Source organism: Desmodus rotundus, chromosome 11 (assembly GCF_022682495.2).
Source record: "Desmodus rotundus isolate HL8 chromosome 11, HLdesRot8A.1, whole genome shotgun sequence".
Taxonomy (NCBI): Eukaryota; Metazoa; Chordata; class Mammalia; order Chiroptera; family Phyllostomidae; genus Desmodus; species Desmodus rotundus.
In genome coordinates, this window is record NC_071397.1 from 11713164 (window position 1) to 11731560 (window position 18397).

General features: G+C 43.7%; 1 protein-coding gene across 7 annotated transcripts in view; it reads left to right on the top strand.

The window, feature by feature from the left end:
- The window catches only part of RUNX2 (RUNX family transcription factor 2), a 315354-nt gene that overhangs the window by 77027 nt on the left and 219930 nt on the right, over window positions 1-18397 (top strand). For 6 of the 7 annotated variants that reach the window (XM_053913595.2, XM_071219668.1, XM_053913599.1 and 3 more), the window contains one exon: window positions 10575-10912. In XM_053913595.2, the coding sequence (XP_053769570.1) occupies window positions 10575-10912 (338 nt within the window). Of the gene's footprint in view, window positions 1-9455; window positions 10913-18397 lie in introns of those variants that run through there. The other variant, XM_053913600.1, reaches the window with a different exon arrangement.

The window sequence follows — 18397 nt, forward strand, 5'->3', positions numbered from 1 at the left end:
CATTAATAGCCCTGGCTGGTGTAGGTCAGTGGATTGAGCTCAGGCCTTGAACCAAAGGGTTGCAGATTCCATTCCCAGTCAGGGCACATGCCTGGGTTGCAGGCCAGGCCCCCGGTAGGGGGCATGCTAGAGGCAACCACACATTGCTCTTTCTCTCCCTCTGTTCCTCCCTCCTTTCCCCTCTCTCTAAAAATAAATAAATAATTTTTTTTAAAGAAGTATCATTAGTGGAATTAGGTGGCAGACTAAAAGTGAAAAATGATGGAGAAGATTAATTATCATGATACTCAAGTTTCTACTTAAGGGGGAATATTCAGTCATTCAATCAACTAATATATTGGGTTGGCCAAAAAGTGTGTATGTTTTTTTCCATAAAATAAATGATACACTTTTTATTTTCACCAATAGCTTTATTGATTTGGATATTTTGAATATGTCAGCTATCTTTTGCTATTGGCTTCTAGTGGGTAGAGGCCAGGGGTGCTGCTAAATGTCTTCCAATGCATAAGACAGCCCCACAGCAAAGAATTATTTGGCTAAAATGTCAGTAGTACCAAGAAACTTAGGAAACCACATTTGACACATTTGATCAGTCACAGCACCTTCCCCATACACTCCACAAATCTATTTTTTTTTTGCATTTCAGTTGCATTTTTACCTTTCTTGAAATAATAAAGCGTAATACACCAAAAATATTGTATATTTTCTTCCATCTTCTATATTAAAAATGACTGCCCCAAGTTCCCCAATTTTGATACTTTTTTTAATGCAATCTAACAAAATTGTTTTGAATGAAGTTAAAGACAACTAAGTGCTACTAGGGCCACCGTATGGAAAACACCCAAAGAACTTTTCGGCCATCCCCGTACATCAATCACATTCTCTATGCTAGACCTTATGCTAGCTGTGGGGGCTGTCTAGGGCTGCCATGTGACACCACTCTAGGTGACACTATTCATACTGTGTGCACATGGGGTATACAAGGGATGGTATTTCTTGGACTTCTTTAGTGGTGTGGTTTTGGATTATTTGTAAACCAGACAAACGTAATTCTTATCATAATGGAACTCACAATCCTGTATGAAATGGTACCATTAACCAGGATGGAGAAAAAAAATAAGGATTGTGACAATATATAATAAATCATAACACAAATCTTGAAAGGAGTTTGATTTTAAGGCATGTAAGAAATCACTGTTTTAGAACACCTAAGAATCAATATGTCATGATTAATTTTCAAACTTGGTCATCAAAAACTATGGAAAGTTAGAGGATTTACTTACACAATAGAAATAAATGTATTCTTTGGACAAAGATGTGAATTAACAGAAAAAGAATGAATAGCATTGACAAAGGAAAGAACACTGTCCAAGTAAAAGCTTTTTAAATCTTTTTTTCCCACTCTGGTATAAGTTTATTTTTACATTGGCACCAGTAAGGATAGTCTCTTATAAAACTCTAGTAAAGGTTTATTAATGGAATCCATGTATTTATTTAAAAATCTAATTAATTTAACACCAAAGATATACTTACAGAAATGAAAAATAACAGGCTCTAAATATATTGTTTGCAATATATTTTATTTAAATAAAATAACAGTGAAGGCACATCCTTGCCTTTTTAAAATTACATAATAAGAAGCAGACGATCTGTATTTTTGTTGCCAAAGAGTGATCACCAGGTACCCACACGCACACTTCCCCTCACACATGATTGAGGGCCAAACTCTTCTGTTATAGCTTCTGTTGAAACCTCAGGTAGGTACTGAAAGTTTTGTGCTCTTTTGTGGAAGAATATGAAATTCTTGCAATTTGTGTTTACATTTAGTAATATATTTTTTAAAAAGAAAGACGGTAACGAAGCAGGGAGGTCAGGAATCACTCGGTAAGTGCTGTATACTTACAACACTAGGGCTGGGCCAGGATTAGGATGGAATGAATTGAGGTACTGGACTTGGGTGCACAATGTCAAGGAGGTTCCAGGAAGCCTATTATTTTAAGATGATATTTTAATGCAATATTCTTCAAAATTAAATTTTATATCAAAACACCCGTGATGACCAAAGTATGAAAACTTTAAATAAAGATAGATTCTGACCCTGCACTTATTTGATTCTTTTGCACTCACCCTTCCACTGGCTCTGCCCAGAGAAGCTTCTGTTCAGCAATCCTGTTCATACCATCAAGAGTAATGGGCTGGAACAGTGGGCCAAGGCCCAAGAACATGGCTTCTAGGAGCAGCCTGAACATTCTCCCTCTTGGAAGCATGTACAAAGGCAGTAATCATGGTACCAGGGTCCTCTGTGACCTAGTGATAAGCAGCCTAGCCAACTGTATTTCCCCACTACATTAAAATATTCCCTTCCAGACACGATGGTCCCTTTAAAGTTCCAACATTTTTTCCTATGTTCATAGCTCAGTATTTTCCAAAAATACCTCAAAGACTTTTAAGTCTGTTCATAAGCAATACTTAAATAAAATTAGGAGACAGTGTATTCTAGGTTCTCCTTATGCAGATTCAAGATACATACAGCATATTAAAAGCTGGGAGAAAAATTAGCAATGCTAAGTCTATTTATTTTGTTTAAGCCAATGTCTTTCTGGTTTATTTTACTGTGGAGTCATAGCATTGCCTGGTCTCTGACCGTGAGAACGACAAGGCACTGTCATCTAACTCTGCTCTAACCCTCCTTTCCTTGGTGGGGGTAGCACTTTGCTTTCCTGAACCTGCGAGATACCTGTGCACTCCCCTGACTCTGGATTAGTATCAGATCTAGGCATGGAGAAGCTCTTAAATTCTTGTGTGTGATTTAACTTATATGTATTTTAATAGACTGTGGACCATGAATTTCCATGGAGGACATCAAAAGGACTCTGGGTGGGGGGATATTGACCAATTTTATCTCTACTCTCTGTCCACACCTGCTTATCTTAAGAATATATGTCTTCTAAGTATATGTGTATCATACCTATCACATAGAGATAAATCATTTAATAGATGTGATGTAGTGTTGGAAATACTTGTCTTATAATGACTCAAATAAAGTTACTCAGCATGGAAACCAATATGCATAAGAACATTTTAGCTGCCAGATAATTGAAACCCTAGCATTATCAGCCTGGGAACAATGAGGAAAAAGAGACCACACGGTTATTTGAACAAGGAAAGTTAGTATAAAGAATAGTTGACTATAACAAGGGTTTGAAGTAAGAAAGAGTTGGGTAGGAAGAAGTAAAGAGAACTCTGAAGAACTATAGGAATAAGAGCATCCACCACCTGCAAGAATGAAATAGAGCAACGTGAGGCTGAGAACCAGAGCTTGCTGGGAGGGCACGGCCTTGGCTCTCAATGGCAGAGAATTTGCATTGGTGGAAGTTGCTGGATACCTGCCCTCTAGGGTGCTGGGGAAAGCTGTTCACAAGCAGGTGTCTTACCAGAGAGGCACACTGCTACAAAATGGCCAAGGGTGGGTGGGGGTCCTGGGGGAAGCTGTGCATTGCAGGAGCCTGGCACTGGTGAAGCCCCCTTGCTGCAGAGCTGACTCTGGAGAAGCTGCCTGTGCTGGGCTGTAGAAACCTGCTGTTTGGGTACAAGGGAAAGAGGAAGCAAAACTCTTTCCTCCTGCAATGTTTCTTCCATGTCCCTTACTGACGAAAGGTCAATGCCAGTTGGCAAAGAGAAATATTTCAGATTCAGGGCCCAGATTCATTTTCACAGAGTAGGTAAATGAGATGAATTTGGATCTGAGAGGCAGTAAGTTGGTAAACTGGCACTCCTCGGGTAGAAAAATGATCTGGAAGAAAAATAGTGACTTATAGGATTATGACTGAGGAACAGATACCGCTCAACAAAAAGATAATTCCTTTGAAGTCAAGGAAGAGAAAAGAATCATTGCTTATAGAACTTGATCATGGCTAGATGGGAAGAACAAAGTGCTTTCTCTGAGAAAAACTCAGTTCAGGAAAGCCCCGTGGGGGGTGGGGCAGGGGGTTGGCAGAAGAATTTCTGAGTATGAAATGCAAAGGAGGTTAACACTTAGGATGGTTCCCTGGAAGTACATCCCCTAGGATTGTAGCTACTAGGACTTGGCTGGACTCTTAGTATTTTATTTTTCTCTTTTCTGTTTTCTACTTTTCTAGTTTGTAATTCAAAATTCTCATGCTGTGCAAATACTGACTTTTGTATTTTGTTAGATGCACTGAGAGTATTATGATTTACATTTCTCACCCTGATGGCAGAGTGTGGACTGGTGATGAATGGTTCAGGTCACCATCCCAACGTCTAAAGTGAAGCTTTAGAACTCTGAGTAGTGGGATTAAAATTGGAGAAAATTATTAAGCCCTTTCCTTGGTGCCTTAAACATAATATGCAAGCACATCCATAAAAAATGGTTAAATTACTACAGGAAACGTATAATTTTAGGATGTTCTTAAATGTTTCATCAAAATAGGTTAACTTTTACATTTCATATTCCACTACTTCTCAAAGATTAGTGCTACCACCATAGGACAATTGCTAACACCAAAATACTAAAAGGTTGACTTGGGAAACTTAGTTTTATTTCTCTGACCCTGGGCAATAAGTTAGACCCTTTTAAGAAACTGCATTGATCTCTTCGGGTAAATAGGATGTCATTAAGTAAGTTGCTCTTTTAGTCAGACACAATGCCACTTTAGTCAGTGTTGTTCCTGAAGACCAATTTGACAGGTGCTCCATAAATGTGGTTCTGAAAGATCCTACGTCGAGTGTCAGCCTTTTTATGACGATGCCATGCTCTCTTATAAACGTCTGAAACTGGCCCACGGGAATGCTAACCAGAACAACAAGGAAAGGTTTATAACGCTAAGCCCTCCGATATAAACATTTCATCTCTTGCAAATTATTATAGGTCCATTGACAAGGGGAAAAATTTATTGAGCTCAAAACAAATCAGGCAGTATTTAACCGTGTAAAAAATTAAAATGGAAAACATCTCAGAAAGCTTTGGGATCACTTAAGTTATCAAGCTGTCTTAAAAGTATGTATCTAGGACTCGTGAAAATATTGTGTACCAGAAAATTCTTGGTAAGCTTGTTTACGTTTCTTGTGTAATCACCTGTAAAACAGATGGAATAAATTTATTAAAACCTTGCCTGTTTTTTTTCACGTTCAGACCTCATCAAAGTTTTTTTTTAGTCTTTTTCTCGACCGTGTGGTTAATGTGCTCACACTACGAAGGACGATGGAAATGCTGCTATGTAGAGACGGATAAGACAACTGTTCTTCAGGAGACCAGGAAACAGCACTCACTCCTCATTCTTTTCTGTCTGTTTTGGCACATCCAAAATTATTTAGTGAAAAATACTAGTCTAAATGATTAACATTTTATATGGAAAATAATACATTAAATGATGCATGTTTCACTTTTTAAAAAACTAATCTGGACCGCATACACAGTCCCCCCCAACATCTTCTTTTAATATCTATTCCTTTCTGCTGTCCCATTCTGCCAGGGTCCGGCATCCCTATCACTTTAGGGCAGGGACTGGCAAATTTTCCTGTTAAAAACCAGATACGAACTCTTTTAGGCTTTACAGGCCATACAGTCTTCGAAATAACCACACAATTATGCTGTGTTAGGCAAAGTCAGCTACAGACAATACATAAACACATGAATATAGCTGTGTTCCAATAAAACTTTATTTGTGAACACTGAAATTTGAATTTGACATCATTTCTATGTGACATGAATATTATTCTTATTTTGAAATTTCCTAAGTATTAACAAGTACAAAAAACCATTCTTAGCTTTGGGTCATACAGAAATAGGCATCAGGCCAGATTTGGCCCGTGGGCTGTAGGCAGTATGGCAAGGCCTGTTCTTTTGGCAGAACTACTTCTTCAAGGGCTACGCACCCTTAACCCGGCACCATCCCAGGGAAAGCTCTGTCAAGTTGGTTCTGTTTAGAAAGTTTTCCATAGGACACCCCAAAACTTTAGGGCTCATCAATATGTCCATGACTTTCCATCGCACATCCGAAAGGTTATTCGACATTATTAGCTGGCCCATTGAAAACGATTTGAAGATTTTCCGGTGACCTTTTCACATTTCATCCAGAAAACGTATGTATAAAACAATGTATAGGGGTTAGAAGATGAAATCCGAATGAAAGAAGCAGGGGTTTTGTTCCCAGTTTAGGGATTCAATTCTTTGATTTGCTATAAATAGCTTGATCACTTCAGATTTCATTCACCAGGTGTTGTTACTGAGCAGTTATATTAAGTGTTAAAGGACATGAATGGGGAAATTTGTGCTTGTATCTTCTGGAGTAGCCACATTTTCAGAAAAAAATTGTGTGTTCTTTTTTTATGCCATAACGCACAACAGAAAAGGTAAACAGTTCTGAACAGGAATCTAGTGGTTAATTTGTTCCAAATACTTTGGAGTGAAGAAAATCTGAACCTGAGTGAGATCATGCAAACGATAGCACAAAATACACAGATGTGAAATTTCAGGGCTTTTATATGTGCCTCCTATTACCAGGAGAGGTTTGGTTTAGGGGTCTGTAAAAATGTTTTCTTCCTTTAAGTATAATGCTTTGAGCCAAGACATCATCAGTTCCAGGCTCAGTGAGTTCCAGTTGAAAGTGTGAATGTTCAGCAAAAGGGTATTTTTAAAGGAGACTGAAAATTTCTGTGCCAGATACCTGAAATGTTGTTAGGGTATTCGGTGGAAAATTTCATTTCCACATTATAAATAACTCTAGGATATTTTAAGGGATCCAAGACTAGTAACTTCCAAGAGCTGCTTATATTAGTTCCACTGAAATGTGAAATGGAGGGACGATGCCCAAGGAAGCCCTTAAAACTGAATTACCAGATATGATTAATTCAAATAAATAATTCACCATTGATTAAATTGCCCTTAAAATCCCCAGCCAAGGTACTCCCATTGAGGCCTGCATATTTTGCTATCCACCAAGTAAAACAAAGAAAAGGGAATAAAGCAATTGAGGAATAATGAGGTAAAGCCCCCTAGGTGATTACTGAAATTAATAATACCCTCAAATATCTCATTCAAAAAAGCCTCGTCTGGTCGCCCATATTTGAAATATTGACTACTACTTGGCGTCTTCAAATTGTCTGGGAGTTCCCTGTTTTGTGGACTTCCTGGGATGATAAGGAGAACCCCAGATATACTGGCATATAACCTACTTTGGTAGTTACTGAATTTCTATCTCCCTTTGACCACAGAAATAATTCACTTCCTGTAAGTTCTCCCTTCCTTTGCAGCCGCCACACCTTTAAAAAACAAAACAGAACAAGTCAGAGATCTTTGTTAGTGTATACCGTGTGCCCAAAACAAAGTGCCCAGCTAAAAGGAAGAAAAAAAATCCACGTACATGTGTTGTGTATGTGTATATGTATATTTAAGAGTGTCGATGTGTGGATGTTCGAGAGTGTGTGTCTGAGTGCTTGTGAGTGGGTGTAAGGCAGGAGAGTAAAGGATGCCGTCTTATCTCTATTATTGTGTCTGAGGGGTAAGCCTGGCTCTCCTTCACAGGTCCGCAGCCTGCGGCTGGGGAAGACTGCCCTGGTGCGCTCGGGAGGCGCATCGGTGCCCGGGGTTAGAGCTCTCCCCTGCGACGGAAAAGATAATTAAAAATCGCACGCGCAGCAGACAACTGCGTTCCTCGCTGCGCGTCCGGTTCGTCTGCACAAGTGTGTACTCACACGCCCGCGGCGGCCAGGCCGGGAGGCCAGTAGTCCGGGATCGAGGAGTAGGGTGGGGCTGGGGGTGCCCTAGTGGCTGGTGCACAAGGTTTCTCCAAGCCAACAAGGGGGGAAGGCGGCCGTGGGAGAGCCGAGGAGGCTGGAGAGTCTAGGCGACCAGACTCGCGTCTGTGGGGGACTTTGGGGGTGAGGCGGGAACGTGGAGAAAAAAGTGGGAAAGTGGAAGACGGATGAGTTGTGAATGGAGAAAGGGGATGTCCAAATAAATCCCCAAAGAGGAAGGACGGGGCAATGTCTCCCGAACCCCATCCTTACCCCTCGCGAGGGTGCGCGCCTGGCTACCCTCCTCCTTTCCATCGCTGCCGCAGTCGAAAGCCCCTCTATGGCGGGCGCACATCGTTCTAGAGGGCAATCCTGGTCTCCAAATCCCTCAACTAAATACCGCCCTTCAAGTTCATCTTGCGCTTGAAATGGGCTCCAGAACCCGTGACTGGCACCAGGTCCCCTCTTCTGTGTTCCACCCCCACCCCAACGCACACTCTCGAAGCTCTTCCACACCCGCTCAAAGGCGAAGACCCCAGCGCTGGCTCAGAGGTGGGCTCAGTGCTCTAACTAACCACGGAGAGGGAGGAGGGTCGGGCAGGTCGCTGCTCGGGTGAGAGCGGCGTTTGCGCCGGGCAATAAAAACGCCAATTAATGGGCCCGTCCACTGTTTTAAATGAGATGGGGAGAGATCAGTGATGTCTCAACTACCTTCCTTCCTTCACGCTCCGAGGTGGAGGCATTCTAATTTTTCACTTATTTATAAAATCACTTATTACTGTGTCAGCTACTCTATTAGGGATCTCGGAAACTTTGACAACCGCTGATTCTTTTTGCAAACACGTTTTCAAGCTTTGGAAGGCTCGAAGGAGTTTGACAGTAAGCAAGGAACGTAGCAGTACACGGCGCGGAGGGAACCGGCCCGGTGCCCCCTTCTTAGGGGTGCAATAGCCTCAAGCGGATTTCCCGGCTTCTGCGGGCGCCGCACGTTGTTTTATTTGTTTTGAAGGCTCAGAGTCTGAGGCCGGTGGGAGACACCCACGTGCTTCTGACTCTCATCAGCGTAATGGTCGCCGCAGCCAGAGTCGTGTCTATATAAACCACAAAAACCTAATCATTAGAAATCCCAGCCTCCAAAAACCACATTTTAGGTAAAACTGCCGCTTTTTTTCCGCGCTCCTTCATCCTCTCGACCACAACTTTTTGGGGGATCCAAAATCGCTTTTTAAACCCACATTGGGAAATAAATACATAAATAAATAGCCATTGAAACATTTTGAATATTTTATTTTGTATTTTTACTTTTTTTCCCCGGGAATGGTGGGGAAGTTACGGGTTTAGGACGTAGTTTTAGATGCACAACAGACTTAATAAAAATATTTAAATTGATAGAAAATTGCTGCAGTTTCTCTCCAGCAAGGGTTTTTGCAATTTATTTTAATCACCAAGATGACAGTTTTCCAGTCCTTAAAACAACTCAACTTGTTCTCTAGGAACAACAAGTTTGAATATAGGGGGGAAAAAAAAAGAAAAACAACAACTGTCCAGTCACCCACTTGAGTTTCTAAAAACTATTTTGACGCGTGACTCCCTCCCCATTTTTCGTGTCACTTAAGACAAAAAAAAAGACATCCAAACCCTGCAAAATCTGGCCCCCCCCCCGCCCCCCGCCGGGAGCCGCTACGGCAGAGGTGGGGGGCGGGGTGGGGGAAGGGTGAGGAGTGCCGAGAAGTCAGCACAGACGCTCAAGAATTTTCCTGCCTCCTCTCCTGAAGTTACAGCGAAAAATACCGACAGCCAGATCAGCCGGCGGCTCTCTGGCGTCTCCGCTTCAACCTCGTCGGACCTAGAGGGGGTTCCTTGCCCTGGCGGGGGGGGAGGCGGGGAGAAGCGAGAGGACGGGACCAGGCTAGATCCCCTTAGACCAGGGCCGCCTCTCTCGGCTTCCGAAGCTGCGCACGGCGGCCAGGGGGCTCCTTCTCCCGGCCTGCGGGCGGCGGCAGCGGCTGCGATTCGAATGCTCAAGATCCGTTGCCCCGAAATCCGCTGCCTGAGACTTACCTCCTGGCACCTCGAAGCGCGAGGGTCAGGGGAGCTTTGCAAATAGCAGGAGGGAGTGGATGCAAGGAGGTGGCGGTGAGAGGGGGAGAAGAGAAGGGAGAGGAAGGAGCCGCGCCGGGGAGCCGGGCTGGCAGCCGCCGCGGGAGGAATCTGAGCGCGCAGCCGGCGCGGGGGGAGCGGCGGCCGAGCGGAGGAGGCGGCGGTAGCAGCCCGAGCCGGCGGGCGGTGGCGCGGACGCCTGCCGCTGAGCAGCTGCGCGCGGGGCGGCGCGGCGGTGGCGGGCTGCGCGCGGCTCTGCCGGCCGCGGGGCAGGACTAAACGCACTCGCCTCCACCGCCGGACTTGAACTGGGAGGGGGCGCCAGCGCACCCAGGACGCGGTGCCCCAAGGGAGCCCACTCTAAGCTGCAAACTGAAGCCACCCCCGCCTCCCCGGGCCAAACACATCCCTGCACCCGTTCGCAGCTGCCACCCCGAGTGTTCCAAAGGCTCCTGCAAAGATCCGCGCCTCCCGGGTGTCCCCACCCGCCAACCCGACCTCTCCGAGTCACCACCGCTGTCCCCCTTCAGACTCCGCCTGGCAGTCGGCTTCATCGAACTTGATTTCTCACCTCCTCAGTCCCATCACCTCCATCCCCTCTCCCCCGTCTCGCCTCCACCCCCCCCCAGTTTCCTCCTCCTCGCCCCTCATTTCCACCCTCCTCCCCCTCCCCCGGCCACTTCGCTAACTTGTGGCTGTTGTGATGCGTATTCCCGTAGATCCGAGCACCAGCCGGCGCTTCAGCCCCCCCTCCAGCAGCCTGCAGCCCGGCAAGATGAGCGACGTGAGCCCGGTGGTGGCTGCGCAGCAGCAGCAGCAGCAGCAGCAACAGCAGCAGCAACAGCAGCAGCAGCAGCAGGAGGCAGCGGCAGCGGCGGCGGCGGCGGCAGCAGCGGCTGCGGTGCCCCGGTTGCGGCCGCCGCACGACAACCGCACCATGGTGGAGATCATAGCTGACCACCCGGCCGAGCTGGTCCGTACTGACAGCCCCAACTTCCTGTGCTCCGTGCTGCCCTCGCACTGGCGTTGCAACAAGACCCTGCCCGTGGCCTTCAAGGTAAGAAGCTGCAGCCGCCCCCCGCCCCCGGCCGGGCGCCTCGGGACTTGCCCGCCGGCGTCTCCTTGCCCGCGGGGGCCGGGGCCGGACGACGTCCCAGGCCTCCGGTACACCTTGGGGGCTCTGACCCGAGGGACCCCAGGATGGCCCTCTTTTTCCGGATTTCCCAGCGGGCTTGGGCGCGGTGACCCCCGCGCAGATCCCTCTTTCTCCCACCTGTGCCCGCAGCCACCACGCCAGTCCTTGTCCCCTCTGCCCGTTCATCACCCCTCCAGCCGCCCGGCCAAAGTTCTAACCCACTCCTCCGAGCTGTCTCCCCTCCCCCCAGAGCCTCCAGGTGTCCACTCTTTGCATCGTCCCCCCGCCCCCCACCCGGGGTGTGAGGATCCCCGGCGTTTCCCCCTTGACTCCCGCGTCCTCCTCCCAGGGCGTGCCAGCCGGTCCCGCACTGCGGGGTGCCCGCGCGGGCCCTCCCCAGGATTCCCGGCGCCCCTGCCCACTCCCCTCCCGGCCGATCGCCCCTCCGCCCGTCTCGGTGCCCCCAGCTCTGACCCGCTTGAGCCTCAGGGGCCCCGGCCTATCCCGGGTTCGGGTACCCGTGTTCTTGAGGTGACGCGCCAGGAGTTCGCGCCCGGGGCAGGGCGCCGGCTGCGGCGCGTGGGCCGCAACGCCCGTGCCCGAGAGGGTCGCAGGCAAACCCCGGGACTCGGGGAGCGTGTGAGGGGGACAGAAAGGACAGGGGTATTTGCTCGGCTCCCAGGCTCCCAGACTCGCTGCAGTTCCCGTTACCGGGAGGAAGGCGGGGCCGCCGGGGTCTTCGAGCGCCGGGAGGCGGGGGAGCCGGGGCACCGCGGGCGCAGACCCTCGAGTGCGGGAGGCGCGGGCCCGGAGGGGGCGGGGGCTCGTTTCTGCTTCGTCCTGGGGGGACCGAGCTCCCCGCCTCTCCCAGCCTGGCGGGCTCGAGGGGAAATCTGTGAAATGCCTTCGGTTCGCCAGCCTTGAAATCCAAGGTGAAATTCTGCGGATTTGCCTTATTATTACTTCTAAAGGACTTGGTTCCCAAAGGTCCCTCGCGTCTCTACAAGGTCGTAGGAGGCTGTGGCCGGTGGCCTGGGTGCGGAGGGAGTGACTCCGGGGCTTGGGAGCGCCCTCCGCGGCCTCCTCCGCCCGCCGGGCCCGTTAGTTTGAGGGCGGGTGTCCGCAGCGGGAGTCCCCGGTAGCGGCTCCGCAGGTTGAGGGTGCAGGGTCCCCGGCCTCTAGCATAGCCCGGTGGGTGTCATTATGTGACCCAGATTGCCCCGGCAGCCCTCGCCAGGGGGAGACGCGGAAACCCCCATGGCCGAGCTGGGTGCAAGGGTAGCGGGTTCCCGGGCCGTCCTCTCTCCGGGGACTAGACGCCGGGATGGAGGGGGCGGTGAACCAGACGCGGAGAAGAGACTCCAAAGCCGCTTCCGGCCCAGTCTGGCCCAGGACCCCTGGGTTCTGGGATCTATGGAGAGCAGGGTGGCAAGGCCATAGGGTAAGGGAGGAAAAGGAGGAATCGTGCCAGGTTCTCCACTGGGGCCCTGGGGCCAAACTCCCACGGGCCACTGGCAGTTCCCAGTAGTGGATCCCTCACCTCTCCCGGCCCCATCCCCCGCCAGGCTTCAATTCAGATTCCGTGGGTAGGTGGGGTGGGAAGAAAGAGGAGTCCAGGTCCGTTAGAGCTGGTTATCTCGCTAGGTTTTATATCAGAACAGAAATCGGATTAAATTGTTGTGGAAAGAGGATGATGCATTCTGGGGCAAGTTTCATTTTGCACTTGGCTTAAGAAATGTATGTCTCCTTTTATGAACTACCCACTTTGTAGGTTATTTTCTTCTTGAAATATGAAAAGCTCAGAATATTGTAGAAATTTAAATTTCTGTACAAGAGGTATCTTCTACAGTGTTCATCGTCCAAGGGCCCAGAATTTCCTGATTAGCCTTATTGTAAGAGTGGACACTTATTTCCACCCCACCCCCAAATCCCAAACACAAACAAAAAACCTGGATGAAAACAGCATATACAAATAAGTAGCTATTTTGTTTACACAATGCCATCGGTCAGGATATGTGAAAATTTAAGGAAAAGTGCCTACATTTTTAAAGATACCATTTACATGTTTGATGGTCTGGATTCCGTTTGTTCTGCTAAACATGCTTAAGGTAGAACTGTTTTGAACTATTCTTTTACATTTATGGTGCTGAACTGATTTGGAGCATTAGTATTTTAGATAGAAAGGATGTTTTGGCATACAGGTAGAATGCAATTGAGTCTGACCTATTATCGGATTTTGGTTGTCTTCAGGTTTTTGCACTACCCTTATAAAGTCATTTTGAAAAGAAATTGCTTTCTTTGCTATTAATCATATTTATTGTCAGTTACAGACTAATTTTACTTGTAACCAGCAAACAAAGCCATAGTTAACACATGGCCATACTGAAGTAAATATTTGATTTATATTAATTGAAAAACGAATTAGCCTAAAACGTGGACTCTCAATGTTTTCCCACCCCCATACCTGTGTTTAACAAAATGCAAATAGCAGGTGATAGCTGAGATCCTCTGAATATACAAGTTTTGTCTCTGCTGAAAAAGATGTGTAAATATTGGGAACATCCAGGCATAGACAACAATTTATGTTTTCATCTGAATGTTATTAACAACAAACTCTCTTTACCTTTCTTTTGGGGCAAGAGCCTGAGAACAGTAAGGCTTTCTACCATTGCAACATAGTCAAATAAATCTATAAGAAATAATAGGAAGAGGTCTCAGTTTTAAAAGTGGTGAGAACAATTTGGCTATGATAGTTAGAGCCATGTACAAAGTAAATTACAGTGTTACAGTGTTATAGGTACACACAGACAAGTAAATATATTTTAAAAACAAACAGAACTAAATTGTTGAGAAATCTGATATTCAAATCAATACAATGTTTATTGAGCCTATATTTTACGTCTGTGATACTGAACTCGCCACGTAGAGAATCAAATGGATTCAATGGACTGTGTTTTGATAGGTTGAAGTAGTGCTTCAAAATGATATTGACAATTGTATTAAGTTGTAAGTAATGTGTTGTTCATCTGATCTTGTTTGGGGATTATACAAGAATACTTAATTTGTTTATACTCGGCTCTTAAAAATGCAGCAACAACCAGTATAGTTTAAAATATGTAAAGTTGTTTATTAGCATTGTATTTTTAACAAAGTACTGCAGTTTTGAAATGTTCCGTCCTCCCAGGTGTCAAGGAAATGGAAATAAATATTTTTAACATTTCTTTCAGGTGTATTTCACTGAAAGCTTAAAATAGTGAAGGTATACTATTAGAGGATCCCCAGGCCTTTCTGTCCTTGAAATTCTAGTGACAAAAAAGCAATTTGCAAATCCTTCTCATTAGTTAAAGGTCAGATAGAAGCAGCGAGAGAGTATGTCAACGATGCATTCAGGAGCACCCTTGTAATTAGGGGTCTGTCAGCATTGCCGCCATGGAGCCTGCTGTTCAGGGTTCATAGCTCAGTTGCTTTAAATACCTTCAAGCTGAAACACTGTGCAGAAATGTTAAGTCCAGATATATATCCAAAAAGTACTGCGAGGCTATTGTGCTGTTTTAAGTTAGAGGACACTGGGCCATATACTTACCAGTATCATATGTTTTTCTGGCAATGTTGAAGACAACACATTTTTAGATGTATGATCTATTACTCACAGTTAATTCTGTGTGTTTAATGATAGCTTTCAGGATTTGTCATAAGTAGGGTTTCAAAATGATGGAGCAATTTCTATCTGAGGATAATTTTTTCAACATCATTAGCCCATTTTCAGAAAAGTATGCAACTAACAAATACTTGACACTAGTGAGTTGTATTTTCCTTACATATTTAATGATCAGATTTTATGTTTGTGTCTTTTTAATGTAATTACATTTAAACAAAGAAAAACAGATTATTAAACCTGCTCAAACCTTTTAAAGCCTACTATGAATTGTTATGCAAAATTATGTAAAACAATAAATTTCAAGTTGTGTTAAGACACACATTTTTGTGTTATGCCTTTAAATACAATAAAGTTAAAAATGTTAAGATTGAATATATAAAACTTATTGGTAAGGTAATTGAAATAAAACTTTTAGATGGAAAACAAATATTTAAAAAAAATTTAGAAAACTTACCTTCGAAAACAAGCATAAGATATTTTTCATTATTTTTGTCCTTTATCATTGCTGTTTGTATCCTTTCAAAAAATTTCAGAGTGTCTAAATGAGCTTGAAACATGGCGCATAAATTTTTGGCTTAAACTGAAATACTTCCCATCAATTTTCTCTTTGACATATATTTTAGAAAGTATGAAGTGATACTTTATATTGTATCTACTTTTTTTCCTCTACAATTTAATTGGGTGTTCCTAAACTCTAGGTTAAATTTGAAAAAGTAATTGTGATATTTGTGAAAATTTTTGACAGCTTACTTAAAGTTATCTTTAATTACTATAGGATTAACATTTTTTCTTATTGCGATAACTTCCTTACCTGTCTTTGTATTCCCCAAAAAGATTTGATCAGATTCTATCTTGGAAAAGAATTATATTTAAGTTTTGCTGCAAGTACAATGTGCCAAATGATATTGGTCTGTAAGAGTAATTGATTAGTTAAGACTAGCCTTCTCTTCATGGAAATGTAATGGGCAATTTTTATTTCCGTATAATAAGACCACAAAAACAGTTTTAAGGGTCTGAGTTAATTCTTCATTGCTTCTCTATCTGAGTAATTCACAGATTTAATCATAAGGAGTCTCATACAAAATTTCAGTAGCGTTGCTAGAGTTAAATATTTCTTATTTTGTACAAGCTTCATGTGATTTACATGCTAGTCGTAGTGAGGTGCGCTAAATAAAGGAACTTCTTTCTCAAGTCTAAAATATAAGGGCATAAAACTACTTCTCTCTTTCCTATGAAGTTTCTTGAAGTTATAGATTTTATGTTTTAAAAACATCTAGAAATGTAGTTGCTAAGATTTCATCACAGATTATTTGCAGAGCAGAACTTTTGTATTGGGTACTATGGAAATACGTTTTAATGTGTGCCTACTCCTAACTAGTTAAAGAGTGATTTTTGACTGCTCTCTCTTTCTGCCCCTTAGAATGTTTTCCATTGTTTGTGTTTTGTATAGATGAAATGTGTAAACATTTCTTCATTCTTTTGGTTTTCTTTTTATTTTTTATTGATTTTTTTAGAGAAAGAGAAACATCTATTTGTTATTCCCCTTATTTATGCATTCATTGGTTGATGCTTTAAATTTTTTTTTTAATTTTCATTTATTGATTTGAGGGAGAGAGAGAAACATCGATCTGTTGCTCACCCATCCATGCGTTCACTGGCTGCTTCTTGTTTGCACCCTCACCAAGGATTAAACCCGCAATGTTGGTGCTTCTTCGGGACAACTGTCTCACCAACTGAGATACGTGGCCAGGGCCATTGGCTGATTCTTGAAATTGCCCTGACCAGGGGTGGAACTGGCAACCTTGGCCTGTACAGATGATGCTCTAACCAACTGAGCTTCCCGACCAGGGCCTCTTGGTTTTCTTTTAGATAAACACAGTTAAGAATCTCCAAGGGAAACTTTTTAGCTTCAGAGGTCTACTTTAAAAAAAAAAAAATTCAACCATATAATTATGTTTCTAATTGATATAAAGTTAAAAACAGTACACCCTCCCCCCAGTTTTCCCTCAGAAAATCATTAGGCAATGTGATTTGGTAGAACACAGAGCAGGTAAAAAATATATTTAGCCATTAAAATAGAGTTCAGCCATAACAGGGAAAGTTGTCACTAAATCTTTTTAGTTAGCTTTTTTTTTAAAGGCCAAGTTCTAAGCCTTGTAGAAGACTCACTATTTGTGATTGTCTATTTGTTTTGTTATTAAATGTAACACATAAGACATAACTAGTATTTAATGTGGTCGTTATTATGCAGCCTAAACAAAGTAAAATGGATTTATGTATTTCACTCTTAGGGATCTTTTCTTTCATATTTTCCCATATTGAATCAATTTTCCTTTCTTCTAACTAAAAAAACCCCATTATGTTAAAAATATGCAGTAAAATAATAATGTCCCAGAGCTCTTGAAAATCTTCATATTGGGGCAGATTTCTTTACTTTTTTTCTGAAATTTAGCCAGACTGGAGTAAAAGCCATCAGCAGTCATCCTTTATCTTTCAACAACAGAAAACGTCTCAGGACATGAAGTGAAGAATTCCATATTCAGTTGCATCCTTTAAGGATGCTCGTAAATAAAAGCCTGTGTTTACCAAATAGCAGACTTGGAACAGAAGTTAGCCTCCTCGTCTTTCAAAAAGGACATCATTATAATTACACTCTATACTTATATAGTATCTTCTACATTTTACAGACTTTAAAATAATTATTTCCAATTTATATTGGAAAACTGTAGTTCCTGGAGATGAAGTTACTTGTATGAGATCATAGTAGAGGTGGGAAAAAAGGGGAGCCTCTTGAATGTTGATGCATTTATTCTCTTCTAAACAGTACAATTTTCTGCCTTTGTTCATACACTTTACTGGTTCCATATTTAGAAAGCCACACAGCAGGTGTTAAAACCCAATATGCTGAGTGTAAAAAATGTCAAACATTCAGATGAATCCTGGCAAACATAGTCAATTATTTCAGTATTTTCAAATGTTCACATTTTTGGCATTGTGAAGTCGAGAAACTGTAAAGCACACTGCCTCCGTCAGTGGTACAGCATTGCCTCTGTAGTCAGCCGCCACTTGAGGCACTAGATCAGGTACGCAGGGAGGAAGTCATGTTCTCAAGGGATTTACCCTTGACCTGGAAATCTTCTCAGATTGAGTGGAGTAACCAAATACTATGAGTAAATGATAGTTGGCACGATTCCCTCCCTGGGATGGAAGAAGCTGTCAGAAAACTAGTTGGGAGCAAGGGCATATTGCTGCTAGCGAGGGATGCTGACTCAACCTTTAATTGGTTCTCTCTCTTAGAGTTTTTTATCTGGTAGTCTCACAACTGAAGGCTGTGGGACTTGATGCTCTTTTGGAAGCTCTTTCACTTATGTGTTTCAAAGATATTTATCAAACGCTTAGTCTGTACCGGGCACTGTTTGTGGGAGTTTGGTATTTAGTGCTGAACCAGACAGATAAAGTCCCTTCCCTCTTGTAGTTTCCAATTTAATATAATCTGTACTCCTAGGAGTGAGTCTCACAGTTTTGGGCAAGTATATCAAAAGGAGTAGATAAATTATTAATATATGCACATTGAAATGAGGATCACCTGAGTACAGTGTGGTGGTGTGGAAGTGGGCTCTGTATTTTAAGGAAAGCTTTAGGATTTTAAACTGAATACCAAAGTGCTAAAGAAGGAACGAAATTGAAAACCAGATAATGAGAAAATGAAGGGTGAAAATTATATCGACAAGTTTTTTTTTCCTGGCTGG